The 16,457-nt window shown below is 42.7% G+C and overlaps 1 protein-coding gene across 1 annotated transcript in view; it reads left to right on the forward strand.

The window, feature by feature from the left end:
- cog4 (component of oligomeric golgi complex 4) overlaps positions 1 to 15,163 on the forward strand; it is a 43,354-nt gene extending 28,191 nt beyond the window's left edge. Inside the window, exons 12-19 of the mRNA XM_055648711.1 lie at positions 2,789 to 2,954; positions 3,360 to 3,422; positions 5,280 to 5,396; positions 7,007 to 7,099; positions 8,739 to 8,822; positions 10,747 to 10,848; positions 12,111 to 12,239; positions 13,236 to 15,163. Coding sequence (XP_055504686.1) covers positions 2,789 to 2,954; positions 3,360 to 3,422; positions 5,280 to 5,396; positions 7,007 to 7,099; positions 8,739 to 8,822; positions 10,747 to 10,848; positions 12,111 to 12,239; positions 13,236 to 13,370 — 889 coding nt within the window. The 3' untranslated portion in view covers positions 13,371 to 15,163. The remainder of the gene's footprint in view (positions 1 to 2,788; positions 2,955 to 3,359; positions 3,423 to 5,279; positions 5,397 to 7,006; positions 7,100 to 8,738; positions 8,823 to 10,746; positions 10,849 to 12,110; positions 12,240 to 13,235) is intronic.
- Positions 15,164 to 16,457: the final 1,294 nt, after the last annotated feature.

The raw sequence follows: 16,457 nt of genomic DNA on the forward strand, positions 1-16,457 counted from the left end.
AATGTATAGGATCGCTGGAGTTGCGTGAGATCTTTAATGAATATTTCTCCTGTTATTACTGTAGCGAAATACATAAAGGGAACTCAGGAAAGTTAATGGGAATGCCTTGTGTGCAGTCTGCATTACAGTAGATGTGATGCTGAACATCTCAAAATGTATAAAGATAGTTGTATCTCCCAGACCTGATCTGGTATATGTAAGAACACTGTGGGAAGCTAGAGAGGGAATTTCAGGAGCCAGGGCTGAAATATATGCATCATTGTTAGCCACAGGCAAGGTGCCAGAAGACTGGAGGATGGGTAATGTTTTGTCTTTATTTAAGAACTGCTGCAAAGAAACTCCTGGGAACTATAGACCAGTAAGCCTAACACCTGTGGTAAGTAAGTTACTGGTGGAAGTTTTGAGTGATACGATGTATATCCATTTGGAAAGATGGGGTTGATTAGGAGAAGTCAACACGATTTTGTGCAAGGAGGAGCATGTCTCAGAAGCTGCCATGAAGGTCGATGAGGACAGGCTGGTAGATGTAGTCTATATGGGGACCAAAGGAACTGCAGATACTGGCTTGTATAAAAATACATAAAGTGCTGTAGTAACTCAGCAGATTAGGGAGCATTTCTGGAGGACATAGAAATGTGACATTTTGGGTCGGGGTTCTTCTTCAGTAAGTGGGGGGGGGGGGGGGAGAAAGCTGGAAGGGAGGTCGGGACAGTCAAAGCCAGTCAAGTGATAGATGATACAGGTGAGGAAGGTTTGATTGGCAGGTGGTTGGACGAAGGCCAGTGATTAAAAAGACAATAAGCTCTGAGAGGAGATAAAATGCATGACATGTGAAGCAAGAGGAAGGGATATAGATGGAAGGGGATGAGGGGAAGGTGGGTGAAATGGGTGTGCATCCAGGTGGTGTACATGTAAGGGGGGTGAGGGTAAAGAGGGGGAGGGGATGATGCATATTGATTCAACTAAAATTGGAGACTTCAATGTTCATGCTGTTGGGTTGTAAAACACCTAGCTAGAATGAGGTGCCCTTCCTCCAGTTTGTTTGTGGCCTCACTATGGCCATGGAGGTGCCCAGGACAGAAAGGTCTGCAGGGGAATGATAAGAGGAATTAAAATGGCTAGCAACAGGGAGATCCAACAGGTTAGCAGGAGGTCATAAGGAATGAGTTGAATTAGGCCATTTGGCCCATCAAGTCTACTCCACCATTCAATCATGGCTGATCTATCCCTCCTAACCCCATTCACCTGCCTTCTCCCCATAACATCTGACACCTGTACTAATCATCTGTCTATATCTGCCTAATAAATATCCACTGACTTGGCCTCCACAGCCTTCTATAGCAAAGATTTCCACAGATTCACCATCCTCTGAAGACATTTCTCATCATCTCCTTCCTAAAAGAACGTCCTTTAATTCTGAGACTATGATCTGTAGTCCTAGACTCTTCCACTAGTGGAAACATCCTCCACATCCACTCTATCCAAGCCTTTCACTATTCTGTATGCTTCAATTAGGTCCCCCCTCATTCTTCTAAACTCCAGCGAGTGCAGACCCAGTGCTGTCAAACGCTCATCATAGGTTAACCTGCTCATTCCTGGGATTATTTTTGTAAACGTCCTCTGGACCCTCTCCAGAGCAAGCACATCTTTCCTCAGATATGGTGCCCAAAATTGCTCACAATATCCCAAATACGGCCTTACCAGCGCCTTTACTTCCTATTACATCCCTATTTTTGTATACAAGCCCTCTTGAAATAAATGCAAGTATTGAGTTTGCTTTCTTTACTACCGATTCCACTTGCAGATTAACATTTTGGGAATTCTGCACCACCACCCCCAAGTCCCTTTGCATCTACAATTTCTAGATTCTCTCCCCATTTAGAAAATATACGCCTTTATTCCTACCAAAATGCATGACTCCACACTTTGCTACACTGTATTCCATCTGCCACTTCTCTGCCCACCCTCCCAACCTGCCCAAGTCCTTCTGCAAAGTCCCTGCCTACTCTACACTACCTGCCCCTCCACCTATGTTCGTATTATCGTATTACTATTTTCGTCCAAATCATTAATATACAACGTGAAGAGTAGCAGCCCCAGCACCAACTCCACTTGTCACTGGTAGCCAACCAAAAAAAGCCCCCTTCATTGCCACTCTTTGTCTTCTGCATGCAGCCAACCTGCTGGTTTCTGCCCTTTGATACCTTGAGCTCTCATCTTCCTAAGCAGTCTATAACGTGTGGCACATCATCAAAGGCTTTCTGAAAATCTACTATGCCACACACCCTCCTTCCCCTCGACACCCCCCTCTCCCCCCCCCCCATCCCTTGGTACTTTCCTCCTGCTAGCTTTGCAATTCGCAACTTTTCAACCATGTCTCACACCACCTGTTTTTACCTCTGTCCTTTGTACCAATCTTGTGCTTATCAAAAACTCACCTCCCCTGCATCCACCTGCCATGCTATGTCCTGCCTCTCCCCTCTTCTAGCGTTCTTTTCTCCTCATCCCCCTCTTCCCCCCCCCCCCCCCCCCCCCCCCCCCCCCCCCCCCCCCCCCCCCATTACTTTGAAGAAATGTCTCGACTCGAAACTTTACCTGTCCTCAAGCCTCAAGAAATTTGAAAAAAGCCTTGCTTGAGTTTGAAAAAAGCCTTGCTTGAGCTTTGGCAGCCTTTGCATAATGTAACTCATAACCAGTCTTCAGAACTGTTGTATCAGATATTGTAGCAGCCCACAGCAGCTTTACAGTCAGTGATGCGGTGTGATATGCTTCTGTTTTTGTTATTCAGGGAGGTGCTTTATAACAAGCTGCGTTTGGGGTTCCCAGCTACAACATTTCAGGACATACAGCGTGGTGTAACCAGCGCAGTGAACATCATGCATTCCAGCCTGCAGCACGGCAAATTTGACACTAAGGGCATTGAAAGTACAGATGAAGCCAAGCAGTCCTTTCTGGTATGTTTTTTTTGGTCTGCCTCTTGTACTGTTTTAATGATGGTGCATTGTGGGGCTCATCTTCTCCAGTATGCCACTGTTGGGGAAACTGATGAATAATTTGCAGAGACAGACAGATACAGAGTTATCTGCAGATGCAATGTTACAATCTGCATTTAGTTTCAGAACTCTTGCAACTGCGTTATTTTCACTGTGGAAAATTATTTGCATTACACTATATCCCTACCAAAGATACTAGAGTATCTTTGGTCCCTACTGAATGAATCCAATTAACTGAAATAACACAGATGCAAGAAATCTGAAACTAAATGCAGATTCTAACATTAACTGTATCTTACTGATATTTCTACAGATTTAATATGTTTGGTTCTGTGCTGTTGAGCTATTTAATATCTTCTCATTTAGGTGACTCTGAATAATGTGGAAATGTGCAGTGAAAATCTCCTGACCCTGAAAAAGAACCTAGAGGTATGATGGAATTCATAAGGACAAACATATTGCTGAAGTTTTTCCATTTGCTCTCTTTGTTGCTAACAATCCACAAGTCACGAGTATTGGTAGACCCACATCACATCTGAACAATTAGTTAAACAATCACCCTGATTAATATGTTTGAACAGACCATTCAGATGTGAGCTGATTACCAACCATCTCCATCCAATTGTTGGACACAAGCTTCTGGTCTTTGGCATCAATCCAGTATTGAGAACTGGGGCTAGATTGGTTGTTCTGCTTCATGATCATTATTTGTATGCTTGGTTTACAGTTTATAGACAGGGTGCACCACTCGGATGTAAATAACATCTCTTTGGGGGGAAAAGAGCAGGAAGGCATCTCTGGGCACTCCAAATAGAAGAGGGTGGAAGTATTAAATCTAGGCCTCAACTGACTTGCAAATCGTTTCCTTATAGTTCCTTGAAGGTGGAATCTCATATAGATAGGGTGGTAAAGAAAGCTTTTGGTATGCTAGCCTTTATAAATCAGAGCATTGAGTATAGAATCTGGGATGTAATGTTAAATTGTACAAGGCATTGGTGAGACCAAATCTGGAATATGGTGTGCAATTTTGGTCGCCCAATTATAGGAAGGATGTCAACAAAATAGAGAGAGTACAGAGGAGATTTACTAGAATGTTGCCTGGGTTTCAACAACTAAGTTACAGAGATAGGTTGAATAAGTTAGGTCTTTATTCTCTGGAGCGCAGAAGGTTAAGGGGGGACTTGATAGAGGTCTTTAAAATGATGAGAGGGATAGACAGAGTTGATGTGGACAAGCTTTTCCCTTTGAGAATAGGGAAGATTCAAACAAGAGGACATGACTTCAGAATTAAGGGACAGAAGTTTAGGGGTAATATGAGGGGGAACTTCTTTACTCAGAGAGTGGTAGCGGTGTGGAATGAGCTTCCAGTGGAAGTGGTGGAGGCAGGTTCATTGGTATCATTTAAAAATAAATTGGGTAGGCATATGGATGAGAAGGGAATGGAGGGTTATGGTATGAGTGCAGGCAGGTGGGACTAAGGGGAAAAAAAGTTGTTCGGCACGGACTTGTAGGGCCGAGATGGCCTGATTCCGTGCTGTAATTGTTATATGGTTATCTCTCGAGTCCCCTTGCGCGGTCATTTAAATTTGTTACTATTTAAAACCCGCTTCTTGACGGTATTAAAAATTATAGTCTTATTTTTTAAAACCATTTAAAAATCTGACATTTTATTAATTTTAGTCTCAAGAACAGTCTTATTACAAAGACTGTTTAGATTTTTAGATCTGCCTTTGTAAGAAACATTCATCTTCAGTAAAGGCCAGCCTGGTATAATAAAAATTGTCTCACCCAAAATAAAAGTTGCTCCCATCCCTTTTAAATAAACATGATAAAATGCCTATAACAATATTAAACAAAATGGCAGAATGTGGTTCTTCCTGCCTTACCTCACCTGATAGCAATGGGCCCAGCTTTGTCCTTGCTGTTTTCAAGTATAGTCACAGATTAAAAGCACAATTCTGTTTTTGTTACTCTTCTCCTTTTATGCACCACATTGTGTAACAGACAGTTTCAGGAGTTTTGTCAGCATTACTCTGTTTAGTTTTCTATTATTGTTATGTACACCGAGGTACCGTGAAAAACTTTTGTTGTGTGATCTCCAGTCAAAGAAAAGACTATACATGATTACAATCAAGCCGTTCAGAGTGTACAGATAAAGGATAAAGGGTACAACGTTTAGTACAAGATAAAGTACAAGATGAAAAATTGTTCAAAGGTCTCCAAGATGTGAGGTAAGGGTGGGTGGAGTGTAACTAAGGAATTGAAGGAAAGTACGTTTCTTCACAGAGTGACTGTACAAAGTTGTTCAGCCAAGGACTGGGAGCGGAACAGGCACAAGCAAAGATTGACAGCTGCCTATCGGACCTGGCTGCAGTATCCAACAAATTTAAGGACCTCCTGCAGGTTAGTTCCATGTAGACTGTCTGCTCCTGTACTGATTCAGCTGTGGCACATTCTATTAAGGATTCCACCTTTTGTGAAAGGCTCCCGGCTAGTGACTGCTGCACAAACTTTTGGTACTGGGATGTAAAAATTCCTCAGTGTGTGTAAACCTAACTGATTAATCATGGCATGATTTCTGGTAATCCTTGATGGCTTAAAATCAAATTTACCACATTTTGTCTTTTGACAAGTTAATTGCAGATCATAAAGCCAACAGGCCCATCAGTTTATGTGGGTGAAACATATTACTGTCCAGCAAACCCAGTAATGAAAATCAACCAAATTATTAAAATCCTTAATCAGGACTTGGTGCATGTGGCATCAATCAAATACTGGCCACAGTCGCAAATCATAAAATGTCTGCATTTAAATGTCACAATTTGTTCTGGTTTAGAGGCAAATAAGCCAGCTGAACAACATTATTGAAGATTATAAAATATTGCTTATCATCGGTTTTCTGAAATTTTAAATCAATTGGGTACGCTTGCTTAATTATTAAGGGCATTGAATATAGGCCAGGAAGTCATGCTGCAGCTGTGTATAGGACTTGATAGAATTATATAAAATTATGAGAGGTTATAAGTAGGGTAGATAATCAGAATATTTTTCCCAGGGAAAGAAGATAAGTTTAATGCAGATTTGCGGGGCAGGTATTTTTTGTGTAATGGGTAGTGGGGCCTGAAACGCATTGCCAGGAGTGGTGTTGGTGGCAGATACGATAATGGCGTTTAATAGGCTTTTGGATAGGCACATGGAAGTGCAGGGAATAGAGAGATATGGGTCATGTACAGGCAGATGAGATCAGTTTAACTTGGCACCATGACCGGCTCAAACATTGTAGGCTGAAGGGGCGTAGGAAGGAATTGCAGATGCTGGTTTGAACCAAAGGTAGATGCAAAATGCAGGAGTCCTGCTGCCTGTCCTGCTGAGTTACTGCAGCATTTTGTGTCTATTTTAGGGGTGAATGAGCCATCCCTGTGCTGTACTGTTCTAAGTTCTAAGTGAAATGATGGAGGCAGATTTCTTGACTCAGTGTTATCATTAAAAAGAGGAAATAAGCAGAACTTATTTTCCCACCTGAGTGTGACCACATTATGTGGACATTCCCAAGTACATAGACTTTGCACTGATGCCAAGCTGTTTTGACACTGAAACATCCAAAAGACATCCAATGAAATACATCCCAAGTATTCCAATGTTACAAACATGGTCCCCATTTTTCCCAACAGCAAGACTTGAGAAAGAGTGATGAAATAATGAGCAGATAATTTGTAGTATTGCATAGATGATGGATTGATGGGGCCTCAAATTAACATTCCTTTTGATAGATGCCACCTTCAAGAATGGCCCATTTGCACAGTACCAGTTTCAACTTTGTTAGGTGCAGGAAAGTGGAATGAATGAGTCCTACCACTTGGCCAAAGCTGTTTTAGTCATGTGATCAAGCGTGCGGTTCTTGGGATGTAATGTTGGCCCATGCACGTGTCTTATCAGTGTGCTATGACACCGTTGTAAAGTGCAGCTGAGTTTTGTTGCTCAGTTATATTAACAATTTGGATTTTGTCTTCCAGGAAGGCTTGGCAGAACTCAACGCCACAGCTATCAAGCCACAGATTAAACCCTGGATTACGGCGCTCCTCTCCATCTCCCATAACATTGAGGAGGTAAGAGCAATGAATCTGTATAAATGCCCAGGTTCACAATTGCAATCATCGATGAGCTAAGGAATTTGCTTAAGTCATCCTTCAGTGTAAATACAGGTGAGCTCAGAAATACTATGTTTGAAGATTTTCTTTGTGCCGCTGGCAAAATGTTGCCACAGGTAGGCGCCATCTTAGGGCTCCCATACATAATATGTATTATGTTTACATATTCTGCAGCAAGCAAGAATTTCATTGTCCTATCTGGGACACATGACAATAAAACTCTCTGGACTCTTGACTAAATACATGCAGCCCTCAGAGATGAGGTTAATTTGCAGAACCCAACTATAGGTTGTTTTTTAATATAAACCTTCACACCAACTTTAAATTTTCAATCCCATTGTCACATCTCCCAGCTAGTGAAAGTGTCACCCTTCCAGCTGCAAACCTGATATTTTATTGATCCATGTTCCAAACCTATGCTCATGCATCCAGCAATATATAAATCCTTCACTGTCAGTGTTAGAAGGTCACTGCTTTACTGTATCTACTGTATGGACTATGTCATTCCATCACTAAATACTTTTTGATTAAATCTAAAATCAGTTTGTTTACCTTTTACAATCCATGTAGCAGTAAAATATCCTTGCTTGCATTTTCAGGTGCTATTCAGCTCATATAAGCATTGCTATTGAAGCTAAGCCAAAGCATTTAAAATATCCCTACCGTTTCCATGTATCAGAGCTCTGCATTAAAAACAATCTTGGGTTTATCTCCCACCCATGGACAATCAATCAAACAAATCCATCGCACCAAAGAAACTGGATATGCCTCTTCACCTCCAACTGTCCAGCTTGGAATTATACTGCCTTTATTGTCATGGGACCCACATTCTGGATCTCCTTATCCACCAGCACTGTGGGGATACCCTCAACTAGTAGAGACACTGCCACTGGATGGCAGAGACCCAGTTTCAATCCTGACCTCGGGTGCTGTCAATATGAAGTGTGCACATTTTCATAATGATCACGTGTGTCTCCTCCCCCCCCCCCATCCAAAAGATGTGTGGGTGGGTAGTTAGATGGCCACTGTGCAGGTGAATGGTAGAATCTGGGGTGAGTTGATGAGGGATTAACGTAGCATTTGTATAAATGGGTGGTTGATGGTTTATATGGATATGATGTGCCAAAGACCTTGTCTCAGTGCTGTATTTCTGTGACTTTTAAGGACCGCAGCAGTTCAAGAATTTGGCACACTGCTGCCACCAAGGGCAACTAGGGATTGCCAATGAAGTCTGCTTCCCAAAAATTGAATAATACAATAAAAACAAAATTAACCAAGGTACTAATATGCAAGATATAATCTGTTATTACAGATAAAATCATAAGGATTGGCTTCAAGATCTCAATTGCAAATACGATAGTGGCGTTTCACGCATTAAATCCAAGAATGTTCTGATAGCTCTCATTGTATTCTGGATACCATGAAATTGCTGCAGAATATTCTGCAACAGTGTGCTGTAACAATAGCAAAACTGATAATAGAGCATAGGTGCTCATGGCTAGTTTTAAAGAATCACTTTAAGGAGAGGAAATTATTGGGGTGGTATGTCCCAAGCTGCAGAATTTGCATCTGCTTAATGTACACTATTTTATTCCAGGAGGAGTTTAATGATTATGAGGCCAATGATCCCTGGGTTCAGCAATTCATTCTCAATTTGGAGCAATTAATGGCGGAGTTCAAGGTGAGTGTGCGCGCAACATGATTAGAATTGTAGTTTACCCAACCATTACATGTAAAATTATGTAGGTGCAGCAGTAGTGGAGATTGTTATTGGCTCTGTTGCGTTCTTTGCCTCCCTTGGTCTGTATTCTCCTGCAGCATCTTGCTCCTGTAGTGTCAGGGATGATGCCGGTTAGACAATGACTACACTGACACCTGCAGTCAGGTGAACTGCGTAATATGGTTCATTTATAGTGATAGGAAAGTTCAGGTCTGTGTGAGGGCGTTGTCAGTGCGCATGTGAGGAGGCATTGGCAATTTTGTGCTTGTTGCAGCAGTGCAGTCCTGGTCTCAAAGAACAAGGCACCCAATCTCAGACTTGCCCCTGCAGTTCACCCTTGCCGCGAGAGAAGATGCTGGCAATCTCAGACGAGTCATGACAGCTCAGCTTTGGGCTTGAATAGGAGGCACTGTTCCTAATGGCTTAGTCTTTGCCTCTGTGAATGGGCATATCCCTCGCTGTCTTTGGGCAGGTAAGAGGCACTGGCAGTCTCAGGCATGCCCCGCCCATTCAGTCTTGGCCTCGGTGAAGACACTGACAGTCTAGGGCTTGTCCTGGCTGCTCAGTCTTGACCACACGGTAGTGCTATTGGTCTCAGTTTTGTCCCAGTGGCTCAGTCTTCCTCCAGACTTGCAACAGAGGAACACAGCTAGCAGGGAGGTGCCCCACTTTCTATCTTTCTCGCTCCCTCCTTCCTTCCTTCCTTCCTTCCTTCCTTCCTTCCTTCCTTCCTTCCTTCCTATGTCTCTTTCTTCCTCTTACTCTCTTGCTTCTCTCACCCTCTACCCGCTCTGGCTGGAACACCTGGGTTTATAAGGATGTGGTTCAGGTGGGCTAATCCAATTTCAGCTATTTGGACATAGTTGGTAACTATTTGGCTGAAGTCTCAGCTCAATGTTGCTGAGGTTTTGGCCTCTTCTGGCCAGTCTGCTGGGGATCCGAGCGGCATCCTAGGAACGGGGCGCTGTCATACTCCATAAAATGCAAGACAGTGTCTCTGAATTATTTCCCTCACATACTTGCTTCCATCCTTGCTATCTCTACAGTAGTATTAAATCTGTGGATCTTTCACCTGAGGTTCACACATTGGCCTTTTCATGGTGAGAGCTCACGAGGGCCGTGGATCTGGGGTCAGCAAGGATAAGCGCATCCCAGGATACCCCTCTGACTTTCACCAGTGTATGTTTGTGTGTGAGCATGAAATGCGGATGTGGTCTGGTTTCCCTCTCTCTCCCTCCCTCTGCCGCAGAGTCTGATTACAGTGGAGAACAAATACAGACAATCAGTGCTGTGGAAACACATCTGTGCGAGTGGCAATTTCTTAAGGAGCAAGGAAACAAACGAATGAGAACAATTTTAGACGCCATTTTGTGCAATGACTCCATCTCGTTACTGACGATTTTTCAGTAATATGACAAAGCCCTGTTAGAATTTATCCCCTGTCCCTGTGTTATTTCTGTTGAGTTTTAGTTTCCGACTTTTATTGCTGTTGTTCTCCCTGGGGCAGTGTGGTGTTGCAACAATTAGTGCTCCAGAGACAATAGTTCCTGACCTCAGATGCTATTATAGAGCATTCCTCTGGGTGCACTAGTTTCCATCCACATCAAAATCCTATCTTGGAAGATTACGTGGTTACTGTCAATTACCCCATAGTATAGTTAATGGCAAAAGGAATCAAAAGGGTGTCGATCGGCATGTGTGTGAGAGAGAATAAGTTGCTGGGGTAATGGGAAATAACGAGAGGGGAATGGGATTGATGGGATTGTTCTCCTGGGACCATTGGACCAAATGGTCTCTTTCTTTGTCGTTACAAATGTACAAGGTGACAAGATGTGTGTGGTTGGAGGAAAATGATCAATCCTTCCCATATATTTGTGTTCTGCAGGTTGGACTGTCCCAAGTGATTTACGATAACCTCACCAGTCTGATGACCAGTCTGATCGCAATTGAACTGGAGAAGGTGGTCCTAAAGTCAGTGTTCAGTCGGGTACGTGCACAGAAGTCCTTGAGTATGTTGCCACTTTGTGAGCCTTGGCCTGAAAGAAGCTGAGCTGACAGTTCAGTGTATTCAGCTACTGCCCACCTGGCAGATGTTTGGAAGGGTTGCTCTGACTAGGCTTTGACTGGAGATTGAGGGGAGAGTGAAATCATTTCCTCGATTGGTAGTGTTCAGAATAAAGTGAAGCCTTGTGAATCTGGGAAGTGCCCCAAATATAAAAAAGGCAGTCGAAATGCAGTGCTCCCTCCAAAGATTAACTGTTGAGCTTCAGTTTAAGTAACTGTGATTGAATATTTTTATTAGATTATTATGCAAGGGCAGCCAGATTGTGTTCAAATATAGATCAGATGTGAATGAATGAACCCCTATTCTAACATTGGTATTATACCAGACCTGATCAGTGATCTTTGCTGAATGAGCTGATGTTGACTGAATTGAAGGGAAGTAGTGTTTGACCTCTATGTTCCTCAGCTGTGGAAAGGAAACTCCCGATTCCTGTTCCAATCACTTACTTGGGACTCTGCAGGAGCATGGAGTGTGCAGATTTTGACTAGAGAGGAAGTGGTAAACAGTAATTGCAGGGCAGTTAGTTGAACTTCAATGTTTGGCGAATAATTATAGTCATTTGCTTTTATAATGGCATGGACAATGCGAGCTGAATGGAGTCCTGTGTTGTAAAGTTTATTTGATCTTGTCTGGAGCAAATACAAGCGGTGAACAAATGTACATCCGGACAGCCCCTGGGTTATGACAAGGATTCATTCTGACAACTGTTCATTATTGGGAAATGAACAAAAACAGTTAATGGAAGTGGATCACAGAATCAGCTGTGGCAGGGAAGTGAGCGGGAAGAACAGCCACCAGCCGGCCTCCAACTCGGCAAGTGAGCGAGCAAGTCTGCTTGGATCCCAGCTTGGCTTGGCTCGACCCTTTATTGCAGCTTGGTGGGGAGAGAAGGCACGCGGAAATGCGTATTGGGTACGTCGGAGCTCGGGGACGTCTCTTAGCGCTAACGGCAGGTACTCGGGAAGACTTGTTAATGGCAGGTTAGCACGGGAAGACTCGTGAAGATTTTTCAACATGTTGAAAAATGTCCACGAGAGCCCCGAGTACCAACGAGTGGCCATTACCGTAAATCTCCGAGTTCGAATCAGGGCAAACTCGGGAGAACTCTTGGAATTAACTCGTACCGTGGGACGGGTTTAACAAAACCTCTCTCTCCTGACCATTTTGTTTTTGGTATTCCTTAGCTTGGCGGGTTGCAGTTTGACAAGGAGCTCCGATCGCTCGTGGCTTACCTGACATCAGTGATCACTTGGACCATCCGAGACAAGTTTGCTCGCCTCTCCCAGATGGCAACCATACTCAATTTGGAAAGGGTGAGTGTTTATTGTGAGATAAAATAAACTGACTTGGATTTGACGCAGTATCTTTCATGATATCCCAGATCCTTTACAACTGGATCACATGTTTGCATAGACTAGGAAATGGTTAAAGGGCAGAGCAAACAGTAGGTCATTTCAGGTCGACATTTCTTATTGCATTGTGTAAAGTGCCCTTGTTATTGATGCTGAGCTCTTTGTTCTTTGGCAAACTGGTATGGTGTATACAAAGATTGGTGGGAATTGCTCCCTGAACGTGATGACCTCCTATGTTATAGATAGACAAGATAAAGCAAGACAGTGGTACTACAATGTGCACAGAAAATCTGTGAGGTCGATTGGCCTAATAATCAGGCATCATTCCCATCTCTGGCTGGAGATTTCTCACTTTAATTAACGTCCTGCTTTTGATGTTTGCTGAAGATGCTCTGCAATCCTGCTCCCCATGTCCACCATCACAATGGAGAAACAATTTTCTTTAATCGTGCATAAGACTTGTGGATCATCTCCTTGCGTCCTAAGCTGAAGAATTGTTACAGCTTTAAATGTATTTTTCATTATCTTAACAGCTAATGTCTCATTGGATTTTATCCCCAGTAATATTATCCTTGTTCCATAACTCGGTCCCCTCGAGTTTGCCATCCTGGCCATTCTCCTCTCTCATAAACCTGTGTTTTATCGATGATGAAAATTGCAAGTGAGTTCCAAATTGGCATCTTCATTGGTGGACGTACTGCCTGTATGATTTGCTTTGATTTTTTTGTCCGAATATTCTCATTTGATAAAGGCCTTTCACTGACCATATGTGTTGAAGTGAATTCAACAGTCTGACACTGGAGATCCTTTCCATTGCTCCCATGTCTACTACTCCATCACATCAGTGTAATATCTCTGAGTAGTTATCAAATATACAACTCTGTTATAATGTGTTCTAGATCTCAGAATAAAGTGTGGATTTACAATAATGTCTCCTGTCATGTTCTGTCCCTGCAGGTCACTGAGATTTTGGATTACTGGGGACAAAACTCTGGGCCATTAACCTGGCGTCTCACGCCTGCCGAGGTTCGTCAGGTGCTTGCCTTGCGGAACGACTTCCGTAGTGAAGACATCAAGAGGCTTCGCTTGTAGTGTCAGCACCTGGGCAGTCTTCATGGAATTGGTTGTTATGTATCCTCCTGGGGGAGTAAGGTGCAGAATGTCCTATCTCCAGGTTGTGGGATGGGTTAAATAGAAAGCTTCATTTTCACAGTCTGATTTACACTGAAAATGGCTCCCACACTTTGCTAACCAAGATGGGACATTCAGTGTGCATTATTTTACAGGCTCCCTGGATATGATTAGCTGCGGTGCATCTAGGATACATACTCTGCTGTGGTAATGACAGGAGTCACTCTAAAATACCTGACTACGCACCACTGGCTTTGCTTTAAGATGCAGCTAATGAGAGTTGGGTTGCTTGCAGTATGATTCCCAGAATTTCCAGAGCAGTCTGTTGCATTGCTGACTTTACCAACCACCAGGAGACTGATTCCACCCTGGGATATGCTGAGATGACTGACCGTGGTTGGATTAACAAAAGTACTCCATTCAAGGTGAACACATGAACTTCCAGCTCTTGATTACTGTTCATTAAATCCCGTAGGGAAAACATGGGCTTAATGCCTGAAGGGACAACTGGTCTGAAAAACTAGCTGCAGGGAATGACCTTTTTTTTTATGAAGTACCAAAGATACAAGTGCAGATGGGAATGAGTTGACCTCCAGAGTGGGGCTTGAATCCACAACTTTGAGATTGAGTGTTACTTGGTGGTGAATAACCCAAATAATACCAAAAATTACAGACAATCTACTCTCTGCCTAGGTGTGCCCTGACAACGAGATACATGTATGTGACTCTTAAACACAGATGAAGTCATGCATTTAACTCATGTTATTTAACAAGATTTATGATGTCATGAACACAATGAAGGACCTCCAGCAGGCCCACACTGTTAAGGAAAAATGATTTAAATGTGAATTATTTCAGTTAAATGGAAATTAATTAAAGACTCGGGTTGGAAAATATTCATGGAGAGAAGAATTGTACTAATCTTCAGTCCGATGGCACTGAACTTAAATGCTGGCTCAAGGCTCGACATCATGACTCTCAGCTGTGTACACTGTAATACCCAATCACTGCAGCAAACAGACACCAAGGCACATTGTTAAATACTGTACAGAAATTAAAACAGAAGTAAAAGGACTGCAGATGCTGGAATTTTGCGTTGAACACTGGGTGTTGGAGTAACCCGGGGTCAGGCAGCATGTCTGGAGGACATGGATAGGTGACGTTTTTGGCCGAGACCCTTCTTCAGATTATAGTAGGGGAGAAAAGACTGAATAGTTGCTTATCCATGTCCTCCAAAGATGCTGCCTGACTCATTGAGTTACTCCAGCACAAAGTTCTATGGAAATGAAAACAACTGTTTTTGAAGATGCATCATTCCATCTCGAGCAAGCAGAATTGGTACTTCAGTGTTCAGCTGCCCAACGAAGTGCTTGAAACAATGGGAAGTTCTTGTACTTGTGTGGCGAAACAAAACCAAAATACTGCAGCTGATGGAGATGTTGAAATAAAAACAAATGCCAGAGAAACTCGAGTCGTTGGTCTGAAGCATAAACTCGATCTCCTCTCACTTATGTGTATCTAGTGTTTGGCTTTTATCATTCTTCTAATGTGTTCTGTTAATTCATGTCAAACTCTCTGACGCTGAAAATTAACAATTATTTGTACAGTTTTATTCTTACAGATTTACATTGTTTTAAAATTTTAATAGAATCTATTTCATTGTCCAATTTGACGTTAAATCCATTCACTGCACTTCTATCTCAGTCCTTGTGATTCATCTTATTCATTAACAAAATAAATGATTTTCTCTCTTAGCTCATATTTTCTGCCTCTGAAGTGATCACTTTAGGCATTTTGTTTTATGATCCCATGATAGAGCAAATCGGACGTTTGGGCCTGCAGTATGGGCTCGCTTATTCCATATGTCTGCAATAATTTTCAAACATTGTTATTCCTCTTAAATTAAGGCTACTTGCAAACACTTAATATTATGTTGGGATCTGGAGCGTTAATTCATTTTTTTCTGGTATTTATCCAGTGGGCAAATCCTGGGTCATGGTAGTTGTTCTTCTGCCAGTATCTTTATAATTTAACTAATATTACACTATTCCAGCTCACTGAATATATGTTAAACCCTGTTACAGGGAATATTGGATGCTTACTGACCATTTGTTACTGTGAAAATTGAATCTGCTGCTGCTTAGTTGTATCAAATTATAAATTAGCCCCATTGTAAGCTCCGACTGAGTACCTGAACAGTTCTGGGGTTCAGGGAGACAAGCAAGTTGTGGGGGTTTAAGCACCACCCACCCACCTGGAAATTCACACAGCACCAAATTCATATAATCATAAAACACCAAAAGGGGTTATTTGATTTCTCGTGCTGATGATGGATCTGTAGAGGAGTGGCCCGTTCTCCTGTTTGTCAGATCATTTCTCGAAGCCCATGTTTCCCTTTGGAAAGATTGCCTGCTCTTCAGCAAAGTGATCTTGGTACCGTTGTTAATTCCGGATCTAAACTTACCCCCCTAGTCTGGTTCAGTCAAACACTCGAGTACGAACACTGGAATTCCAACTTGATTTTATTGTATTCAATACCGCGGGACCGATCCTCTGAACCACTTACTCGAGCCCAGCCTTGTGCAAATAGAACAGACTAAAGACAATCGGCACAGCCCAATGTGCTCCCCACCCCTTTATACCCCTCCGAACTAAAGGCGCGAAAGTACTTGGGGAAGGCAACCCCTGCAAGCCAATTACCGATAAATACATAGAATGACAACTCTGGCCCAATTATACAACAGTACATAAACATAAACACTTCCAATAAGTAAAGAAACATTACCATTCGATAAAGAAACATCTGGTGAGGCCACTCTTCTGGACCAATCACAAGTACCGGCAGGAAGGTACTGAAACATATTTGAGACATACCATTTCCCCAACCAATCACAAGCATGTATTTAGCATCAGGGCATAGCTGCACCTGCAGAATCCCAGACATCGGGGCAACTTGTCAGCTACCTGGGCCGAAACCTTCTGCAACCCCTTCCAGGCTTCAGACTCCCTGGACCCATCTATGTCACATGGGTCTCCAGTTCCCTACAA

Source organism: Leucoraja erinacea, chromosome 17 (assembly GCF_028641065.1).
Source record: "Leucoraja erinacea ecotype New England chromosome 17, Leri_hhj_1, whole genome shotgun sequence".
NCBI lineage: Eukaryota > Metazoa > Chordata > Chondrichthyes > Rajiformes > Rajidae > Leucoraja > Leucoraja erinaceus.